We start from the raw sequence: 24,796 nt of genomic DNA, 5'->3' as shown, positions 1-24,796 counted from the left end.
TTCAGGTTCGATGTAGTCTGAATCTACGCCATCCATGTTTACCAAAATGCCCATCTGTTCTCACCCTTAGTCTTCAGTTGTATGTGCTAATTTTATAGGATGTGACTTCATAAGCTACAGACTTGCTACAGGTTTGTAAACCAATTTTACTCATGTAAATCTGTCTGAATGTATAATGTTAGCTAGGGGGGTACTGGGGCATTTTTTTTTTAAAAAAAGGTAAACATACTTTAAAGGACAAGGTTTTGAGATAAGAGGAGATAAAGCCAAAAGTTAACATTCACAACTGTTATGACATTTTTTTTTTATTAAGTGTGTATAAGTGTGTTTTGTGAATTGTTTTGTACATCAGGGTGTGGTGCAGGCATGCAAAGTGTAGGCTTCAATTTAACAGTGTTTGTATGCAGTGGTCTAAACACCATTTACCATATTTATCATGTCTAGCTAATGACATTATTTTTAAAAGAACTGAACTTGTTTCTCTTCACACAACCTGGTTGACAGGCCCATAATTGTTATAAGCCGCAGAACTAATTATAGATGTCAGTCTTGGACACCAAAATAAAACAAAATACTTTAGGCAACAAAGTACTGACATGCGGTAATGACTGAAAAATAGGAATGAACAGAAATAATTATGAAAATTCTCTGTTGATTTGTTTGTTAAGATTTCTTTTTTACTAATTCATAGTGCAGTGTTGTATAGTGTTAGCCATTGGCAAATGCAGCAAGTTTGGCGTAAAAACCTTTTGGCTGGTTAACCTGGATGATCAAATATGCATTTTTTAGGGATGGCTCCTCTTCTTCAGACTTCATATAATTCTGAAAATGGTTCCAAAATCCTCTCTCACAAGGGGGAGCAATTGAATATACCTATTGAATACTTGACATACCTATGTGGGGATAGCTATTACAAAGGCTTTTTCTACAGAGATAGAAACCAGGGAGGTATTCAGGTAATGGTTTGTTAAAAATAATCATTGTGTATGTGTATTACATTTTCTATAAATTTAAAAAAGATGCCGTTTTTACACATAATTCATATAGAGTATACCTTGTGAATGAATAAATCTGGGAGTATACTAAAGAGCAATGTGGAATCCTTCAGGGCCCTAGCTGTCTTATTGTTCTTTTACACCAGCTGTACAAGACCTGCTTTCTTCAGTGACCACTAACAATGTTGGTAATGATGGAATCCCTGCCTAAGGGAACAAATGATTGATATTGCTTCAGTCTTTTTGACTAGCTCCCTTGGCTCGGCTATAAATATTCTGTAAGTGGAAATATCAGATTATTTTTATATCATATGTTTTTACTGTACCCCTTTCAGGGCAAACAGCTATACATTTTTGAGCAAGAATGGCATTAGTTCTCAAGATAAATAGTTATGCAGGGTTGTCTAATATATTATAGTTATATATAATCTTAAGGTATGACCCTGACCTAAAATATCAATATTATTGATATTCATTACATCAATAATAAAGAAATGTAATATTAACAAAAAAAAGTTTTGAAAATGGGTAATAACATGCATGCCAATTAAATGATTAATCCATTAAATTGGGATATTTTGGTGACAGATGGAGCCCAGTGGGTTGAATAGCTCTTTGATATTGTTAGATACTCCGGTAGCAAGAGCTCTCTCCCATAATACTTCTTTATTGAACTAGAAATTTTGGTGTTCTCCTATCTCTTGGTGTTTTTTTTATATTTTAAAATGCCTAAAGCTGAACTCTAGTCAACAATAAAAGATCTGCATTGTTGCTGTCCAGTACTCCCATCCACTCCTGGTATGTGAATAGGAGTGCTTAGGTATAATAATACAGGATAATAGTTACGGTAATACAAATAATGGCAATAAAACTTGGTATTCAGAAAGGAAAATTTGAATCTCTTGTAATCACTACTGCACTCACACAGGTCAAGGAACTAAAGTGCCAGAGATCTCACTAGCAATACACAGTGGTCATTTCCCCCTTTCAGCATATATTTTAAAAAAATGAAATACTGAGTTAACTGTAGCAACTGAGTTTAAAAGTATCATGTGGTTTGGCCGACACTGGTTTATTGTGGACACACTATACTGTATTAGATTCCCTAACCTGGCTCTCCCCATGTGATGCTAAAATGTTCTCTATGGTTTTTATGGTTATCAATTTATCATTCACATGATTTTGACCTGGTGTTTTCACTGTTCTATGTTTGGTGTTTTAAAAGTCCTAAATTTTGGATTGTTGGTCTTGTATTATTTGGAGATGTGATACCCAAGTTAAGCCTGTGGTTCTATGTAATAGTAAATTGGTTGAAGTACCTGTTTTATAGATGGAATTTATCTTTTTAATGCCATCATTGAATTGATGAACAACAGCTTGTAAAATACTTATTATAGTAAACACTATTTTATGCCACTAATTGCTTTATTTTTATATGTTAAAGAACAGTACAGAAATGTAATAAAATTCGTGGTACATAGTTTAACTTCATAAAATATCTAGAACAAATTTTCACTAGTTATCCTATAATTGACATTAACAAAGCAGCCTTTGGAAATAGTTGTAGGACAAAGACATTGTTATAGCTTGCCAAATCACTGATCCATTAAGCCCATTTTGTTCAGCGTACAAAGTTCATTGCTAGAACAAAAAGAAAGATAATGCTGGACAATTGCATTGAATTTGAATTTGTTAGAATGAAACTGTACTTTTTAAAAAGTACATCGGTGAAAGAACACATTTCAAAGTACATTTTTTTGCATTTTTTTACATACAAATATGCATATGTATTTATTTTATTTATGCATTTATCAGTTGTGAATTATAAACTGTAATTGGTGCTTACTGAACAAAAAAAACTCAAGCACTAATAAGCAAGTATAGTAAACTTTGACTGGTCTTTTGATCAACAGAATTAGACACACCAACTAAAAAAACCTTTTCAACTGCTTTATTTTGTACAATGTGAATTAAGATACATATTGATGCATGCTTCAGGACGATTTAAAGTTATATGGAGCTATTTGGAGTATCACATATTTGATGCCTTCTATAGGGCTCTGATGGAGTAAAAATGTCAAAATGATACAAAAGTGGTGTTGTGTATGATCCCAATAGATGAAAAAGGCAGAAAGGTCATGGAGGATAGATACAGATTTCAGGTCGTCATCAGGCAACAACTTTCCTGCATTAGGGTAGCATTGTACGCTAGTACAGTTGCATTCTCCTACATTTTTTCACTCCAAGTGGTGTGGGGAAGGAGTAAGCATGTATAACCCCAAGGGGGTTGAGGACTACAATACTACAATTTGGCATCAAAAGGCGATGCAATATAGAATTTGTTTATGACTTTTTTTGCCAGATACTACCATCAAATTGAATCGCTGAATCATATTGTGATCTCATAAAGATCTGCTTTTTAGAAGAAAGTAAGTCCCACTTCCTATGTTTTTTAACCTTTTAAATATTTTATCTCTTTTGGCGCATTTTCCAAGTTGTAGTGCTGATGAAGTCAAGACTATCATCCAGTATTTTTTGACTGGGGTGTTCTTATCTTTTATCAGATAATTGAAGGATAGGTGGTAACTGCCTTTCACATAAATATGTAAGCTTCCTTTTTGTTTGAGAATAGGCCAGGTAGAAGATCTTTTGGTAGTTGAATAATATTTGATTTCTGCATTATATTATGTTTGGCCAACTTTGTACATAGTAAACTTTGAAGATGAACCATCAGATCAAGCTGTTCGAACTGTACGGTGAGGTCTTTATTAGAGATGACTATACATATCTATGGAACAGAAAGCTATAGAAGTTTGATGTTTAAGCTGTGGGTTCATGGTGGTTGTATCTTTACTGTATGTACTAAATGTTTCATAAACAGTCATTGGCATTTTAATTCTAATTGGAAGCATGAGACAAATACATCTATCTATCTATCTATCTATCTATCTATCTATCTATCTATCTATCTATCCACCCATCTATTCATCTATCCAATTTTATTATTATTCATTTACATTTATACAAGAAATGTTTCCTTCTGATACATTACCATTATTATCTGTGCCTAAAGTCAGAAGACAAAACTATCATTTATTTTTAAAGTAATAACTTGAGTGATTCTGTGTTGGCTCAGTGACCTAAATTCTTTAGGGAAAACATGAGTCATGCCTGTATTTGATATTCAGCAGTCCTGAAAGCCTGTTGTTTTGAAAATAAGTTAAACCACACAGATATAATTGATACCCAGTTGTTTCTTTTACTTGGTAGAGCCATTTGTATTTTAGCTTTATCACTTCTTAAACACAGAAAGTTGATTGAAGCCTAATAAATGTAGGAGCTATTAAAGCTATAGCTTGCCAAAGTTCCAGACATATCTTTATAATATGAAAAACACATTTTATATAACAGAAAAATGCTTTTGTTTAGTACTGCATGGGCTAAAAAAGAGAGTTTAATTCAAAATGTTCATGCAACCCAATGTACTTGCATACAACAAGTAAGTAGAATGTGCAGTTTATTCCATTCCTAAGTTTTTCTGTCCTAATTTTATTTGTATTTCATGTGTCAGTTGGCATTATTTTCTTGCTACAATAAAAGATGACATACAACAGAACGCACAGTGTATCTTAGAATCATTTTATTTATATGAGGTTGCACGGATGGGCAGTAGTGTTGTCAGGTAGCCTTGTGGACAAGTGAAGGAGCACACATGAGAAGCTGGCTGCCAATTGTCAGGCAGTGTCTTGGTGTTGTCAGCATACAACAGGAAGTGCTGATAAAGGAAGACCACCAAAAATATTGCTGATCTCTGTAAGTTTAATAGGGGCATTTAATTTAGTAGATCAATAAGCAGGGAATGCATTTCTGTGCAGTCTGGTGATGTCTTTACACCTTTTTCTTTCTCCTACTCCAACAGCAGTGGGGGAATTGTTTGGCAGGTATTATTCTGGACTAATAACTGCCTACATAATGACAAATTATTATTTTTTTTTTTTGAATAGACTGTCACATGTATAGTAATTAAAAAACAGAGCTTTGTTTTGCGTATGATTGGAGGATTGTAGCAGCATTTATCATTAAAATCTTGTGTGAATTGTGAGACTTTATTTAATTATGAAGCTGAGCAAACAGTAACTTTGCTAGGTTAACAATCCTAACTCTTTTATTAAATTGACCTTAATTCTTTTATTATTCCCATAGTTTTAAAGATTTAGTTCCATAGTATACTTTCTATTAAAATAGTGTAGCCGTGATTTTATTTTACGGCATATTCTCTTCTAAAAAGGCTTTATCTATGACCTTATACCTTGGTATACTTTCTACAGAACCTAGGATTTAGGTAGTGTTCTGCCCTCCTTATTATCATTAAAAAAAACCTTCATTATTTTAGCACTGACCCAAAAGTTTTCCTATCTTTTCCGTCAATGTAAAGTATGTATGATCCAGTGTCCTTAGCACTCTAGCCTTAGTGAAGGCATATAAACTATTTAAAGTCTCCAGCTTCAAATGTCTTTTTCTAAGTAAGTGGCAGATTCCTTGACACTAAAGAGCTGGAGGGCTGTATGCTGACATTTAGCAGTATTATATGTTAATAAGAATGAAGTTTTTTCTGTGTCTGAAACTGTTTCAAGTCTCATACAGGTGTCTGAGCTGTTGTTCAGAAACTGATTTTCCTTTGAGTCTCCTTAGTTTGTCTGAAAAGTGAATAATTGCTACTATTTAGTAATGATGTTATATACACAGCCACCCTGAACATATTTCCTACAGTCTGGAGCACTGTGAAACCATTTAATGAGCATATAAATACCAGGAACAGTTGGAAAACCAGGGGGTTGTTATTTAAATATAATTTAGTATTTTGTAGATATAGTGACCCAAAGTACAAAAAAATTACTCATTTGGACATTTCTGAATCCTCAGCATTCTATAAAAAGTAATTATATCCTAATGCACATGAAAGCCTTCTGAACATATTAATTGTGACTAAATTTATTTTTGTGTGTTTAAAATGTAATAATAGATTACAAATTTTCTTTGCAGACATCACGGATCACTTTATTAACTACTTAAAAAACACTATTAAATATGCATTGTGCAGTTATTAGCACCCCCCCCCCCCCCCATGTAAACGTGATCAGTGTATGTGACAATGTAGCTACTGCACAATCTTGGATTTAAAGCTAGTCACACTCTTCCCAGTCCATCGCTCCTTACAATCTATTACTGTATTTAATGTGCAGATTGTAAAGTCATGTGAAGCAAATAAAATAGTACACACTTACTTAAAGGCTTAAAACTGTATATATAAAATACTGGCAGCTCCATCGTAACACTTTAAAAGGACATTAAGGAAGAACAATAGAGAAGTTTTGAAGAAGACTTGTAATTGAAAAGATTTGGATTCAGTGATGAGTCAGTTCACTAGTCAATCCCTGATTTATTTCACAAGCATGCCAAGTGTGAGTGGGTGTATCAGGTAGTGGAGCTAAGTATCTGACAGATTTAGCTGTCTTTACCAGTGGTGTTAAAATTGCAGGAAAACCCACTGTGGGAATGAGTCCCAAAACACCTTAAGTGTTAATGGTTTATTAAAGGCTTTTCAAATTCACAGGAATATCAATCAGTGTAATCAATAACCTCATTATGCATAAATGTTCCAATTACAATGCACAGATTCAAACTTATGTTATATATTTTAAATCTGAATTCTCATTGAAATAATTTTGGTGAACCAGCCATCAAAGTTTGGGCACTTTGTATTAAAGGATGACCGTGCTCTGTCCCTGTGAGCTTCCAACTAAGACTACAAATGCATTTTTTTAACAAAAATGCAATTTTTAGTTAATTCTATTTAGGAAAGTATTGATCAGCTGCAAAAAGAAAATTATTTTACACATTTTTTATAAATAATGTCAACTTACCATGTTAGTACTGCTCTCCAATTTACAGATCATCAGAAAATGTTTTTCATTTTAACAGTAAAGAACATCACAGGCCAAGGCCACAGTAGGGATGGTGGTGTTTGTTATAACCCATGATTACTATATGATGGCTACTTCTGCATTGATCATCACTTTTAAATTTAGTGATCAGGAGATGCAGTAAAAGTCTATGGACCACTCACTGCCACTTTAAAGTAGCATTCTTCTTCAAATAAAATAGTGATCTCTTAGTCTAGTTAAGTGGATGTAGCCAAGTGATAGCCTATATAGGGTAAATATATGGCAATCAAAGCACTCATCACCCCTAATTTAAATCTGATTGCCCTTTAATAAATACGATGTTATAAAAGTGCTCATCATAAAAACATAATCATAGAAGAATAAATGGCAATCTGTTATCTAAAATCAACAGACTGTTGTTCATGTTCACATTCACTTTATTGTTTTGAAGCGGAACTAAAGTACAAACAAAAAAAATACTTTTTCAGCATACTTTTAATCCCGCAGATCCCGCGATGGTGCTGGACATTCGTTGGATCTTCCCTCAAACTGGTCCTGTGTCGTACTAGACTTGAGGGATGCCGATACCCAATCTATTCTTATGGACTCCTTGCTACATCACCTGATTTCATGCAGGTGCGAGATCAGGTGACGTAGCCCACCGTAAAGGGAAAAAAAGAGAGCCAATCACACTGCACATGCGTGAGATCTGCATCTCTTTCCTCTTAATAGAAAAAATGCCCCCGATCTCAGGAGGTATCTTAGAAGGCTCTGTGCTCCCATTCAGCCTAATAGTTGATAATAGTTGAAGGGGCGATGCTGCTCCCCTTTTTTTTTTTGAAAAGGGTGTTTCATTTAAAGAAAAATTCAACTTTTACTTTACATATAAGAGTTGCCTACCATTTTATGTAAAGTAAAATTATTGAGTTTAGGTACACTTTAGGTACCCATTGTGCCTTATCCCATTTATTGATACGATCTCATATTTGGATCATCAGCCTTGCCTTGGAAAAGGGGGCTAAAATGAGAAAGCTTTGGGAAACATGACCTTTAAAACACCTGCTAGTTTTTGTGATAAATTGGGAATATAGATACGTTCTATATAAATGTATGACATAGTAATGGTTGCCATAAATATCTCTCTTTCTCTGAGGACCCTTATGACATCTTGATCAGTTTTAGTGATCATCATTCTATACTTAACTATGACAAGGTCTGCAGTCGGTCACAGTGTAACTATGTATCATTCCATTGTAAGCAATGACATTGTTAGGTAGTGCCATTTGTCTTCATTTGACCCATTTCACCACCTGCCAGAACATAAAGAGGTCACCATTATTTAAAGTTTATCTATACTTAACAAAAAAATTGTGAGCAGACAGGTTCTTTTTTGAAGAAGGGCTATGTTCCTTCTGTAATAAAACAAACTTACTTGCCTCTTTGCAATCTTGTTTATTTCCGAGACATCTGGCTGCCGGGAATAAATGAATTCCCATGTGCACACACAGGAGTTACATCATTCTGGCCTTGCCATTCAAGATGGATGAAGATCCTGAACCAAACAGAGGACCAGCAGGAGATGCTGGTAAGAAAGAGGACAGGTAGGCAGGAAAGTTTATTTTATTGTAATAAAGAGCCTGCCTGCTTGCAATTTTTTTTTTAGGTTTAGTTCCGCTGTAAGCTTAAACATTAGTGTAAAATGTCTTTTCTAAAATGTTTTTCTTTTCTTACTTAACAGATTTTAGGTGTAAACTAAATGATGCAAAGTTGATATTTTTGTTAAACATCCCTACTAAAGATGTTTATTATAAATATACCAAACAACATTTAGGAAATATCAGTAGGAAACAAATTACGCTAACAGAAAAGTGTACATTATTATTCAAATAACGTGTGAAATATGTAATTAAATAACTAAACAAAATGTATTTTTTGTTAGAGACAACTACTTAACCAATTAGGTAGCAATTATTAAAAAAGCAGTGGCTCTTAAAACAGCAAAGAGTTTGCACAATTCTCCTCTATAGACTGAAAAAGAGAGTAATATAAAAGATCAGAGAGCTAAATGATAAACATAAAATGAACTATACAAATAACTTAACAATTAAAAATATACTAAAAAAGAGGGCTGACTTACTTGACGTTTTTGGGTGTTTACCTAGCAAAGTAAATTATCACCTAGGGAATTTAACTTTGCTTAGTGAATATGAAAAAAATTGGCTTTCCAAAGATTGCCCAGTTATGTCCGACATGATTTCTGGTTGCACATAAATGAAAAGTAGAACTAGCTCAACTCATACCCTAAGCTAAGTGGAAATACTCTTTATAACAGTGGTCGCCAACCTTTTCGGACCTGTGGACCACTAAATGCACGGATTCTGGACCGCGCATCCGCGGGGAGCCGTGTGTCACTCAAAGTGGAAGGAACTTCCCCCAAAGTGTCGTCTTGATGCTAGAACCTGACCACTCTCCTTCGCAGGTCTGACCTCAGAGGTTGTGTCTCCTGAGGACCTGAGCCTACAATTTGTACGGGAGACGTGGTTCGTGGCTTGGCCTATGCGTCCACCAGCGGGGTCCTTCGCCTGAATTTTCTTGCTGACCAAAGGTTGGCGACCGTTGCTTTAGAAGATATAATGTATTTGCTAAGTAAACAGCTTATGTTTTTTATTAAATCAACTCTACCGAGGTTGAACCGAACTACGTTTAAATATTTTGTTTCTGTGAAAACTACTTAACTGTTTTGAGCTATTATTGAATATCTGTTCAAGCAACGTGCATTCACTGATTCTTGGCATATGATAACGCCCAATTGGCATGTGTCATAAGTGCAGATTACAAAACATCTGAAAACACCCTTCTTATTGGAGCAAAGCACTTCGATGACTAACAGTAGTCCAAGAATGTGGAGCACACAACACCTCTACACTCCTGGTATCAGAAGCTTATGGTTCTTCATTGGTTTTATCCAGTCATTGATGAGTTGATGACCCCACACTTTTACCTGTGACACATGAGAAAGCTAGGTTAAGCACAATTCTTCATTCATGCTTCAAATCAATATCAACAAGTATGTGGTGTGTGGGGGAATTGTGCTTCTTACGACACACAAAACCACCTGTGAAAAAAAAATAATAATAAAGAGACATATACATGCATCTTCAGCTAATAGTTTATCCAGTGTGCATTTATTTTCAAGACTTAGCAAATTGCAGCTCTGTACTACTTGTCAAAATTTTATGACATTACATATTTGTTCATTATATCAAAAATCAAAAAGTGATTACATAATTTTTGTAAATGTTTTATCCTTTTGACCCGCATAAAGTCAGTAGATTAAAGTACGTGGACTGCTATAGTTATGAGCAAAAAATCATTCTGGCAGAGCAGTCAAGAAAGCTTTAAGCTCCATGTCCATAGAATATACTTATTTATATGTAAACAGCAAGCACACAGTAATATACCACACTGACATCCATAATGACTAGACTCAGGCTCTAACGGGCTGTTTCCTAATCTACAAAAGCGTTACATTTGCATTAATGGCTCCAAAGGTAATTATGCAGGTATAGATATTTGTCTTAATGTCACATATGGGTTTTATGGAAGCCAATACATACATGCCATTTGCTGAGCTATGGGTTTTTTTTGGCTCATTTTTTTGCCTCTCATGCAGATCAATATCTGTGCACATTATAAGCTAAATCAATCTTTAGCTGAAATGTATACAAATCAATACATCTTTTTATTCTACATCTTTCAGTAGATATCTGGGCTGCACGAAAAACATTAATATTTATATGCATTGCATTTCAAAGGATTAACGTACCATGTAAAAGTATTGGTTGTGCTTCATTCAGCATAATGTTAACCACATACAGTGATTTCAGCCTCCACAAGCTAACGTCATTCAAACCTGTGGGTTCTGCTACAAGTGAAATTACATCCAAGTGACAAGCTCTGATTATTATCAGTTAGACCTTATTGAAATGGTAGACTCTTAAAAGGGTGATGGCATCTGGTGCCTACACACGGAGGAAATCCTAGAGTTGTCAAACCTCCCTATGTAAATTGGCCAGCTGGATGCTTCTGTTCTGATGTATGGCATTTGGCTTTTACTGAACCACACAGCAGCCTTAGTCATTATGTAAATACATAAAGAGGACCCGTCATGCAAGAATAAAACCTTTACATTGCAATCTGAGTAAAAGCTAAATTGCTGCTACTGTTTTGCTGAGACCTTTTTTTTTTTTTTTTTTTTTTTTGGAAAAATTACATGTTAAACTTTGTGATTCCTTTCTTTCTTTCCTTACTTCCATTTTAGTACCTATTGTAGTTAACTTACATGTTATTATTCAGAGCTGGGTTGCCAGCGATGGTAACAGCGCTAGGAAAACCTTTGGCACCCATAATCTCAGGTCTTTTATGCCCAACAGAGATGAGAGAGGTTCTTAAAATGTGCTTTGCAGATAGTTCACTCTATTTTGATCCAGCTTGAGGCATAAAAATCTGCTGTATTTTACAAGTATTCCCACAGTGGGCTTTTATTTTATTTTTTTGGAACGGCAGATAAAAAGTTCCATATTGATCTTTCACCCACCTGATGTATAAAACAGATCTATAAATGTGGCCAGACATAACTGTTATGAGGGTTAGTGTTTTATCTGAAGGGTTTTTTTTTTAAATGACAGTTTTTGATTTTTGTTCATGGGTGACAAATGTGAAAAATCCGACAAACTACAGGGCAGCACCACAATAAGCTATCATTGATTTTCAACTTCAGCAGCATTATAGGCAATATTCTATTTACATTCTGAAGCACACATGAAGGTTTACAATTTTCCCCAGGAGGTTTTGGTAACAAATCAGAACATCAAAATTTGCAAGGTAGGTAATCATGGCAAAAAAAAGAGAATCTGATAATTGGAAGTGATAGCCAAGCATGGTCAGGACCATGTCAACCGAAAAGTAAGTACAGCTGCAATTGAGCAAGAAATATTTTGAGATACCAGAGACATTTGGATACACCAGTTGGCATTAGTGATTGCATCAGTCATGAAAAGGTTTGAGACTCCTGAAAGCTGCCAACAATACCAACAATAATGCTAAACTGTGGTCAGGCTAATGACAATACAAAATATACTTATGCCTAAAAACAGTAAATAAGCTTTAAATGAATTCCTCACTCTGGCGCTGTAGAGCTACATACCCACAATGTTCACCAAGGAGGTTTGGTCTCTGCACATATCTTTTCCAATTTGCACAGATAATTTTTTTAATATTTGAACTGTGCATGCCCTTAAAACTTAGCCAAAGTGTGCACACTAACCAATTCATGACATTCCTCCTGCTGGTGCTCCCATTGGTCCTATGGTGGCACATCAAATGACCTCAATACATGTGTATTTAATTTCTTAGCGATTTTTGTTCTATTTTTTCAAAAACTTGTAAGAAAATTGTTGATCAATAAATAAACACTATTGGAACAAAAGGGACAAAGTAAAAGTAGCAAAAATTGCACAGTACACATTAAAAATCAGTGTATGAACATTTAGAAAGGTTCCATGATAGCGTGTACAAATGTATGGTATTACTTTATCCCTACGCTTGTTCATTCCCTTTAGTAAATCTGTTAAAAAGTCTTTTGGGGGGAAAAATTAACATATTTACAAAAATTTACTAAGTGCTGGCATACTTTGACATAGCATAATGTTGAACACACATGTGGAGAAACTCCTATATCTATTATATTTTTGGATTTACTAGACAAAACAAGCAAATGTATATGATCCCTTATTGTGACAGCGGCTTTGCATGGGATTATGGAAAGATAATATAAAGAGGAATCCCAGGCAGGTAGATTAATAGCATTTTGTAATACATATAATTATTTTAGGGAAAACATTACAGAACTAAATAATATTTCTGTAAAACTGCATTCTTCACACTTGTCTCTACTTGAGTACGAACATCTGTTTCTGTATACAGTAGACGGGTAAGACAATGCCGATTCAAAAATTATTTTTATCTTAATAATAACTTTATCCTTATAAATGACAGTATGATACTTTAGATTACTTTTACCCTTATAATTAGCCATAACTGAATGACACCTTGCAAATATGAAAAGATGAATAAAAATGAAGATTTGAGTCTGTTATTTATAGAAGATAATTATTTCATATAAAGTTATGTATATGTTCTGCCCAGACATGTAGACATAGAGCTGTTGGGCTTAGGTAACAGGTTCTCTTTATTCACAACCCTAGCTATTATCTACAGGTTCTAAAAACTTAACAAAAATATGTGGAATTATAGTGAATTTATAGAGATAGATAGACATTTTCACATTTTCTATATTTGTCTTTATTATACTGAGTAAGATTGCAACGTTTGACAAATTTAGTTTTCTTTTTACATCCAGTCAAACTCAGCTCATCAGTAAAGTTTTGTGAAGGATTTATCACCACCTAATCATTTGGTTCCTGAAGTGCTTGTTCCATCAAAAAAGATTAAAACATGTCTTATGCTCTGAACACTTTGGGATATGCTGTTTATTCAAAAGAATGAAGAAAATCAGGTGCTTTTAATTTGGAATATTTTATCGCTCACCTGGAAATGTTCTGCGCACATTGCTTGCATTCCCTTCATATTAGTAGGCTATTAACAGTAATAATGTGAAGTGTGGAAAGAGTGGGTAGCAATGAAGGTATCACTAGACAAGATGACAAAAGCAAATGGCTAAAATAAGAGCTCAGGGACATCATTTGGCTTTGGATGAGAAAAATGATGGCACCTGCTCAGCAGATAATAACCTTCTTCATTTTTATGGTTTTTCAATGAAGTGAATAGTTCTAACTGATTGAAGTGTGCAGGAGATACAGTATGACTGTACAATGATGGAAGTGGGTGGGAAAATCAATAGGCTTTTGGTGTAAATGTGCAGAAAAATATGGTTTTGCTGGCTTTTGTACCCCTCCTTACAGAATAAGTTATGTGTTTTGAGTATTTTTTTAGGGCTTAGGTAGACAGTTAGATTTTTGGTAGATCTGTTTCAAACAAATGCAGGTCAGAAGGAGGACAAAAAATCGAAAATAACTTTTCAAGAAGCATTTCAAATGCAAGCTAATTGCCTATAAAAATGTTTAATGTTATTAAACCAATGTTTTATAATAATGATCACTGATACAAACTGTTTTATATCAACAATTCAAATCTTGATAAAGTGTGGATCCATGATGGAGCATTAGAGAATAGGGATGGGGGGTAATTGCTCAATTGGCACCATAAGTTGCATGGGTAATTTCAACTCAGCTGTGGAAAAACATAGTCAAATACTGACTACAGTTGTTTTTCACTTTACGTCTGATAACTTTAGGCATACAATGAGGCACATTCTTAGCATTGCTTTTCTTTGGCTAATTTGGGTATAGATGCAGCAATTTTGCGATATATGTTCAGAATTTGCAGTAGACCATAGCAGCATATCAAATACTTTGTTCACTGGGTTAGAATCAGTGAATGCAGCATTTGTATTGGCTACTGTGGTATATTGCAATTTTCACTTTGTTTTATTGAAAAGTTTGTAAATAAACCAAAATCAAAAGTTTGTCTACATTCAGAGCCCAAAGGATATTTCTATTATTTAAACTCCTTATAGTTACTGACCTAGCTAAATTGGAGATGACAAATCACCATACATTTATTTTTTATAGCTTGTATATTTATTTTTCAATTAAAATGAAGAACATAACCAGTCATAGTTTAATTAAAAATGTTATTAATGGGCTACTTGGTTCATCCATATTCTAGAAGTATAATATGATATAGACATTTACACTTTTATATCTGGGATTTGGTGTAAGATTAAAAAGTGCTGATGTGAAACGGAGGAATAGACATATATTAGCTGAAATCCCATCCCTACTGTCTATATATTGATTGTGTCTTTGTTTTAGACTTTGTGAAATAATTGTTTCTGCTATTGTTGCAGAAAAAGAAAGAGACATGGTGTCTAAACAACTTGTATGTGTCCAGGAGCAGTGTGGGATTAAAATACATTGATTAGGGACATACACATACACTTTATACGGTAGGATAAAGAGACATACTTTATTCTATGACAGTTTGTAATATTGGCTTCTTTAATATTCATGACATAGATCATCATTAACTGTGCTTGCCAATGTATAGGATAAAAAACAGAGAAATATCATGAATGTTAGCACATCAAACTGGAGCAAAAAATATTCTTCCTGGTCCATCTGGTATATGAAAAAAATTCAGTTAAAAATGGTTTATTTACAAAAAAAAGTTAACTTGTAACAAATTTAATCTTTCCCATTCCTATTACTAACATGAGTTTATTAGTTGTTTTTCATTATTCATACTCAGGAACCACCTTAAAAAAGCAAAATTACACAGTAAAAAAAGCAAGCAGGCAGATTGTTTCCTACAGATCAAAAATCACCGGTCCCTTCTGCAATAAAAAAGCTGCCTGTTCCAATTTTTTTACGATCCTGAATTAACTTCTATGTGCATGTGTGGGAAGTAATTCCAGACGGGCCAATCAAGAAAGCCTGGGCATTACCCATTCCTTTCTGCATTACACAATCTGTATGTTTCCAATTTAAATACACAATTGTATTTAAACAAACTACAAGGTTAAAACAGATTGATACAATAAAACAGATTAATATTCATAATATGCTAAAGAGACTTTTTATGTCAGTGTGAATTTGAATTCTATCACCCACTCTCAGTCATTGTACATCGGATCTCTGAGAGTAGAAAGAAGAGGCAGCACAAGGAGACAGTCTATTGCGTCTCCTATCCTGTCCAAACATGGGGTGGGGAAAAGAAGGAGACTTGTATGTAAAAGAATAAAAAAGCAATGATTAGATTTCTCCCCCATAATGCAAAATGATCTCATTATATTATATTTAAAATAATTACATTTTCCATCATCTGTATTAGTCTGTCATTTGCAATCCCTATTTATTGTACAGCGCTGCGTAATATGTTGGCGCTATATAAATCCTGTTTAATAATAATAATAATAATAATAATCATCTGTTTTCTGTAGGTTCAAATTTATTAACATTTCATGATAATCTATTTGAATATAAAGTTTATCAACCCTATGATTTCCAGTTGGGTTGTTCTTTTTTCACTTTTCTGTACATTAGGTTTAGTGCTGTGTTCAAACAACTCAGCATCATCCTGTGCAGAAACCATTCTCTGTAAGTCTATAAGGCTATGTACTAAGCTGAGAATGTTTTGCTGCAAATAATGTCCACATAAAGAGTATGGTCTATGAAACCATCGATGGCCTTCCCTATTGCTTCTAAAACAGGCATTTTGTTTTTTGGCAGAAACAGTTTTCTAGATCTGAAAAATGTCCATATCTTTGTATACATAAAATGTTGTTCATATGAGTTATAAGTGGTGAAAATTGAATTTTAGCAATGAGTTACTTTTGATGATAGGACACTGAGATTTGTTCCAATGGATATTTCAAATCTGCCCTACATGTGGAGACTAGCTAAGATGTCCATGTCTATTCACAGCTTTTTCTATGTGCATAATAGGGAAATGCTGTGATTTCTTATTGGGGAACTTCTTACTTTGTTTAGTGGGAATATTTAGGAGCTTGGTTGAGTCTGAGGTAGAAATCTGCACTCACAAGTCGGCCACAAGTCTGAAATGGCCCCATGGAACCTCTTCTAACTACCCCTTGAATATACCAAAGCAGAGTAAATAGGTGATCATGGCAATAATCTGCTTGGCTTTAGTTCCAGGTTTGAACAAATCACTTATTGATGATGATTAAATTTGGTGTTTAACAAAATGCAGTTTTAAATTGAAATTTAACAAAATAAATATGCAAACATTAACACTAATTTTGTATTGTTTTCTTGCAGTTACACTCAGACCAGGATGGTGGGGATGGATCATTGAAATACATTCTCTCTGGTGATGGAGCCGGGGATGTATTTATAATCAATGAAAATACTGGCGACATCCAAGCGACAAAACGTCTGGACAGAGAGGAGAAGTCATCCTATGTATTACGTGCTCAAGCTGTGAACAAAAAAACAGGAAGACCTGTTGAACCTGAGTCTGAATTTGTCATCAAAATCCATGACATTAATGATAATGAACCAAAATTTACTAAGGATGTTTACACTGCCACTGTCCCAGAGATGTCTGAAGTGGGTAAGTGTGACTAGCAGTATAAAAAATATGTACAATAAACATGTGATAACTTTGTCTGGAAAGATGTAACACATTAGGCCTGATTTAAATAAAGTTCTTCATGATAAAGTTCATCTTAAAAAGATTAGATGAGAGTTGCTAAAAAAGTACACAGAGAGACCAAAGTTCTAGGTCTTCTTTGTCCCTATGTAAATGTTTGTTGCACTAAGGCACACATTATACTTTGGCTCCCCACTGTAAACTGATGTACATTACATACTTCCTACCGTTCTTCGTTGCATACTGTATTATGCATTTTTCACCCCACTGCACTCTTTGTACCCTGTGCTGTATTCTCTATACTCTGCATCTCTCTGCTCTGCACACCGCAAGTTGCAGGTGCCATTCCTCTCTGTAAAATATGCAGTACTTTATATATTTCTTACTTGTATATTTCTACTTATATATTTCTCTCTGCACTCTACTACTACTTTTATTCATTACTGTGCATCACTGTTTTCTGTTGTGATGTGTATTACACACACCTCATAATATTGCTTTGTATACTGTGCTGTATTTTATATATTCCAAACTGCTGCACTATGTCTACCTTGGTGCACATTACTGCACTTAGCATTGTGTTTCTTGCATACTGCACACCACTCCACTTTGTTCCCCATGTTGTACTGTTTGTAGGGCACTCATTTTAAATCTGCTATGTGTTTACTGCATAATTTATAGCATACCTGGACATACCTGTGTTTTATACTTGTTAAAACTTGTCAGACAGCAGATTACATTTATGCACCTCTTATTCCAGAAATTTGGTAAATAGTGTATAGTGCATGCTGCTTAAGTCATCTTAAGACATTTCAAGGAACGCCTGTAATTAATCCATACCAATGTAAGTGTAGACCTCGGGGAAATCCAGGAAGTCAGCTACAAAAGCAAGAATGAGAATTTTTGGAAAAGTCTACAAGTTACAAGCAAACACATTTGCTTGTGCTTGCATTTTTTTTTTTTTTTTGCTTTTTCAGATTGAAATTGGTATACTAATTTTCTGCAAAATGCTTTGAAATAGTGAATGCTATTTGTTCTGAAACAGAGACCCAGATGCTATGTATGTAACATAACACGCTGTATGTAACATAACACGCTGATCATACAACCATCACAAGTGATTGTATACCAAAGTGTTAGGGTTCTGAAGCCAACTTATTGCATGCATGCAAGGTAAGGGTTTCTCCTATTCGGTATATGGAGATATGGACATTCATGCAGCTGTTAGCGATGTATTGTTACTTAATTATTATTATTATTATTATTATTATTAAACAGGATTTATATAGCGACAACATATTACTTAGGGCTGTACATTAAATAGGGGTTGCAAATGACAGACTAATACAGACAGTGATACAGGAGGAGAGGACCCTGCCCCGAAGAGCTTACATTCTAGTAGATAAACATTGAAGAACTTGAGTAGTATTGAAAGATGAAAGGTACTTCTGGTCTTGCTTACAAATAATTAAAATTGTGTTACTAGCAAGCAGCAAATATATAACATAATAAATAAAGTGTTTGTATGTATTGTAGTGCCAGGCAATCTGTCTATGGAGCAGTTTTACCCCACAAAATAAAATTCTTGATATCATCATTTAAGGTCCTTCTTCTATACATAATGAACATGTATTACCCTATAAACATTAGACATCTTAGTAATGTATCAGTAAAATAATACTATTTACCATTGGCTTCATCGTCTTAAGCTGAACCCATGCGCCATGTGCCCCAGTATAAGCCATGTATCCTGGGCAAACTCATATGCTGATCTGAGGTATAAATAATAGGCACTAACTGTATATAGCATGTACAGAGTGAGGAGGAATCAAAAAAGTTTATATAAGCAAATACTACATTAATTAACAGTATGTTTCCTGTCGCCAGCACAAAATAAATATAAATAAATCAGTGTATCTGTATTGAAACATAAACATGTGTTAGATGCAAACAAAGGGTATAGGGGACTTTGATAGAAAGGAAATCTATTTTAAAGAACTAAAATAATCATCTTAAACTGTAATTAATGAGAAAATAGGAAAAAACATTCTAGAATGTTTACTTTTGCCTTTTGGTCAGAAACAATGTGCAAAATGCAGCAATTAAGCACAAAAAAAAAAAAAATAGAAACATAAGTTAAAAAAAAAACACAACCGTTACAAGTCAATATAATGAAGCATGTAATCAAGATTAAAAGGAAACAGCAATTTGTACAAAGAAAGAATGTTTTAATAGGCCGATAAAAGTGTTCAAAGGCAGAGCTTTCACAACTGTGTATCTGCTCTTATGATGACAGTTTTTATAATGTAGCAGCACAGATGAACAATGGTAAAACCTAGTTCCACATATCAGATCCGTTGATCTTCCAGACTGCAGCATAGAAAGAAGAGCAGATAATTAGTTCTCATTAAGGCCGGCTTTGTAGACAGAGATAATAACCCAAGTGCACATAAGTGTCTGTTCGTCGTTTTTCTTATGACTCAGTGGTCATGCAGGCATACTATAGGCTTTGAACCATTTAATGTAAATTTCAGTTTTTTCAGTGGCTGGTGAATTTTAAGAGAATGCTTTATTAAGCCAGCCGCTGTTAGTTGTTAGTTACCTATAGTATGAAAATCTGTAATAATTAGCCTAGGAATGGACAATGACATTTACCAACAGGAATCATTTTTTAAAATAAAAATAATTATTAATATTTTCACTCTCCAAAGTAAACATGTGTGAGAGATAGTGATTTATTGCAGAATATAACTTGGTGAAGATAGATGTGCAATGTATTCATCCAGACAGCTTTAAAGCGGTGTATTATGATGAAAAATTGCAATGTTTTTGTGAGATCCTTAGGATTTGCTTGACTATTTGCTCCCTTAAACGCTCAGATACTCCCTTAACAAAATTTTTTTTCAGAGTTTTTCTAAACTAACCCCGTGTTTAGAGTGGATGAATAAGAATTAGAGGGACATAGTACAAAAAGAATTGTATTAACTGTGACAATAAATTTATAAAGCTATTTCAGAGTTGTCCTTCATCATATGTTAGCTTTCAAAATGAAGCAGGGCTGCTCTAGAGCCACAGATAAATACAGTGGCATTCATGTTTGCTTTTGTGTACCCTAAATGTCTTGTAGTGTGCATCAACTCTAAAATAATACATGTAATAAAAGGCATACTCTGCATCGCATGAATGAAGAACATTTCATAATTATCTGTGCATTACCCTACTTTTCACCATATGTCACTGCATTCATTCATTATCTGATTGACATATTTAACCTTGCACATCAGAAGTGCAGGAAATGGCACGTATCTAAAAGAGAGACATTTTCCTGTTGATGAAAAGGGATTGATATTTTTATACAGAAAATTCTAATGATACACTAGATTATAATGAGCACTAGTGTAAAGAAGTTTATCTGGGAATTATGCAGAAAGCTATTGTAACTGGAATGTACTATATGAAACTTCCTGACTTTGTATAGTTAATGAAACATAAATTCTCTTATAATAAGAATGTTTTTAACTAGACTGGAAGTTCTAATTCAGTGAAAGATGTTCTCAAAGAGGTGATAAGTCAGACAGCTTTTTCTCCATGTGAAATCCTTCTTCTTTGAAAGTAACAGTTAGAAGTTAGAATAAAATACATTCTAGGGATTTATGACTGTAGATAAAGGGCTACAGTTTTACATTTCATTGTAATGTAACTTGGACAGCTTTTTATTGAGATATGCAGATCTGACCACTTCAGTATGTTTAGAATGCATAGATTAATCCAAAAAGTAATTATTTTGTAGCTCGCTATTTCTAGCAAGTCGTTTGTAATCTGTATTACTTATTTAATACAACATTCCAGGGGTTCATTAGTTTATTGTATAGAACACTATTCATTTTCTAGCACTTCAGTTGCTCAACAAAATAGAGGACATCCCATGAGAGATAAACTGCTTGCAAGTACGCAAGGTCATTTATGACTAGAAAACACTTCTTAATTGTAGAATAAATCCATTTTTGCATAACTATAATATAATTGTTTCTTCTTATGACTGCTGTTCCTACTTATTCATGCAAAGGAGTATTTCCCTAGCTTGTCTGCACGGTTAAGAAAGCAAGCACATTACATACACACATCTAGATAATAAAAGGACCCAAAGTGTTTTCTTTTTATATTATTGATGGTACAGTATACATATATCCTCCTAGGAGAGGAGAATCCTGCAGCACTCCAAGGCCCCAAATGTCTGGTAGAAGGAGAATTTTAACAGCAGCATCCTCCTTGGTAGAATCCAAGGAGGGAACACCATGTACAAGGAACATGCTTCTGGTCTTTAACAGATTTACTCTCCCGCACTACTAGCACTAGCATAAATCAAATATTTGCAAAATAGATGCTTAGAGAAACATACATCAAGTAAATTAGACAGAACACTCTATATATATATATATAGGCAAGCTGGACAACAGCCCTATTCCTACAGAATCCCAAAAAGGGAAATTTAGGAAAAGTACTGCACAATTTAAGTGAAGTTAGCTAGGAAACATTGAAGGTGCCTATGCTTTGCCCTAGAGGTACCACAAATAGACCAAGAGCTTCTCCCATAATTCAAATTTATTCTGAAAGAATGTGACACACTGCTGCTATGTCTCTTTACCATCCTGCATTGCTTAACCACAGTATAAATGCAAATGATCACATAAATTACAGTAATTTGGGAAAGGCTTTTATAGAACAGTGGCAAGCCAAAGGAACAGAGGTAGGCAATCTTTTACACCTAAATTGGAAGAATTGTATAATTAAGCTGCTCAAAAAAGCTTTGCATAAAGAAGAACAAGGTTTTCTTCAGAATTTGCAGTAAAGTATACTTATTAGAAGCACTTATTCGTAGACTGGACTAGAAAGAAATCCTAAAAATACCCACTTTTTTCTTTTTGTGTTAAAGGAGAAAGCTACTTTGTAGCATGTTGTTTTCAAATCTAGCATGCCAGAAATACATCTTTGTAACTGAATATTTTAAGCCAAGTACACTGTAAGAAGATATAAGATTTATTACATAGCACAGAACCAATCGGTATGTGAGTTCTTTTACTAAAGAAGTACAATTTTTCAACTACCAAACTTAATGTTTGATAAGTCTTAGTAAATAAGGTGAAGCTGTGTTAACTTCAATTAATCATGTCCTAAATAAAAGCTGTGTTTATTTTCCTTTACATACTGAGCGTAAACTAGAGCTGGACCATGCACAAGGCTACCTAGGAACATGTTTAGGGCTTAGTGGTAGTATTGGGGTCTGACAACCTAGTTGACTGATATTTGACAACTTTTGTATGCTTAACAAAAGCAATAGGAATGCTTTACAGCGGCCCAACCATCTTAGCCCTCTGTGGTTGTGCTTTCTCCTGCACCAGTTATAAGAGTGATAAAAATAGGGATCATAGGTGAGAGGCAGTGCTACAGTGATGTTTAAAAGAGAAGTGAGGGAAGGGTTGGAATGGACTGACCAACATGCAACGGAGGCAGCTGCATTTCCAACTGTTACAGGAAATACATTCTAATTTTGCTGTGAATATTGTGTCCTTCAGGAAAAAGGTAGCACAGTGTGATGTGCAAGTGTGTAACCTACTAGCCCCATCAATCCATTATTTTAAGGTTATAAACAAAGATAGACACGTTCAAACCTTGGCCTCCTTCATATATTCAAATGAGTGTAGACTTAAATGGTACAGGAAGTGTGTTTTTTTATGATTACTACACAAAAATATAGGCAAATACTGCCAAAATTAGCAGAAAATCCAACCACATTCCTGCCATGAGAATCAATAGCAGTTAACCCCACTTCTGCCACCAGAACCATTTACAAACTTAAAGGGCTCCAACAGCAGCAGACAAATGGGCACAGACACTAGGCTACAAGCATAACTAACACCTCTATGACTACACAAACAGACCCATAATCCCAGTACATTAACCAGTACCATAAGCAAAACCGCCAACTTCAAGCAAACAAGCAGCAAAGCTATGTGACTACCCACTAGGCTACAAATAGGATTATGGTCACCCCTCCACTACAGTCATATGCAGAACCACAAGCCTAGCACCTAGAACTAGAAACAGAACTACCAACTCAGAAAGAACAAGCAACAGAAACATGAACATAGCCACACAAAAACTATATGCCCAGTACTAAAAAACACTAGTGAAAGCAACCCGGGGATGGGTTGCTTTCACTAGTGTTTTTTAGTACTGGTCATATAGTATTTGTTGACAGGGGTGTCAACTGAGCCACCAGCGAGATCTTTCCATGTCTGAACACCAACCCTATCACTAACACCTACAACTGCCAGTTCTGTTATTCTTCTAATTCTGAGCAGTACTTTACATTTTCGCTTAGGGAGCCTATCAATCTAAAATATGTTAGTGACACAGAAATGTGACATTTTCTGAGATAGAATATGTAGTCTGCAGGCAGAAAATTGTCCTTTATTTTTAGCATTTATTTGGATGACTGTCAGCTAAGACAGCAATGGCAAGAAATGTTTATTGGAAGAAATAACAGATGCTGTGAATGCCATCAGCAGATACAGATGTGCAATGAAACACTGCAAGAAGCTATACCAGGACATTAAGTGTCAATAAATAGCTCATTGAGCAAAGGAGTTAAAAGCTCGTTTGGGTTGACATTATATGATTTGTCCTCTACATGGCTGGGTTTTGGTCTGCATCGTTTCCTTTAGTTTGTCCGCTTTATTGTCTTTGTCATCAGCTAAACTTTAAGGCCTAATTACTTTTGTTTGTCAAAATAGTGTGTATGGTGAATAGGGATGAGCAAGCGAGTTTTTAAAACTTGATCTCGAGGCGAATTCAGCCATTCTCGCTTACCGAAATTGTAACCGAAATTGTAAGCGTGGTTGATTGAAAGCTTTCCTCAGCCAATCAGAGAGCACTAGAGGTTTTGAATGGGGAGACTTGTCCCCATTTAACTTCTAGTGCCGAGCATCGCACACAGGATTCCCAGGGCTGCAAGAACGAATGCAGCCCTGGGAATCCACTGCGATCCCCGGGCACTAAAGGTGAATTAACATCTAGTGCCCAAAGATCGCAAACAGGAGGATTCCCAGAGCTGCATGAACAATTGCAGCCCTGAGAATCCACTGCAATCCCGGGGCACTGGAAGTTAATTAACCTCTAGTGCCCGGGGATCGCAGTGGAACTGCGGATGAACTCTCACTGGAGTTTCTTTTTTTTTGCCAAATCAGTTCGCCAAAAATTTGAAGAAATTTTTGCGAGAGGCATTCTCGTTCATCCCTAGTGGTGAACCACTAATATATTTATCAAACATCTTTAGTAGGACTTTACCTCCCTTCAATGAGTAGTAGAGAATTGTCTGCTCTTAAATTTACCGTATTTTTCGGACCATAAGACGCACTTTTTTTCCCCTAAAGTGGGGGGAAAATCAGGGTACGTCTTATGGTCCGAATGCATATTTTTTTACTTACCTGTATCCCCGCCGGTCCCCGCAGCCAGTGTCCTCCTCTGTGTTCTTGTGTCCCAGCGTGCGGCACTTGTGCCCGCCCACGAAGGCGGCGCCGATTGGTTTGATGAATGCCGATC

General features: G+C 35.0%; 1 protein-coding gene across 1 annotated transcript in view; it reads left to right on the top strand.

Annotated features, from left to right (window-relative positions):
• The window catches only part of LOC140331105 (cadherin-6-like), a 198,152-nt gene that overhangs the window by 115,030 nt on the left and 58,326 nt on the right, over window positions 1-24,796 (top strand). The window contains exon 3 of the mRNA XM_072411844.1: window positions 16,861-17,155. Coding sequence (XP_072267945.1) covers window positions 16,861-17,155 — 295 coding nt within the window. The remainder of the gene's footprint in view (window positions 1-16,860; window positions 17,156-24,796) is intronic.

The sequence above is a fragment of the Pyxicephalus adspersus genome, chromosome 5 (assembly GCF_032062135.1).
Source record: "Pyxicephalus adspersus chromosome 5, UCB_Pads_2.0, whole genome shotgun sequence".
NCBI lineage: Eukaryota > Metazoa > Chordata > Amphibia > Anura > Pyxicephalidae > Pyxicephalus > Pyxicephalus adspersus.
The sequence above is the reverse complement of the archived record's forward strand: the minus strand, read 5'-3'. Positions and strand labels throughout refer to the sequence as shown.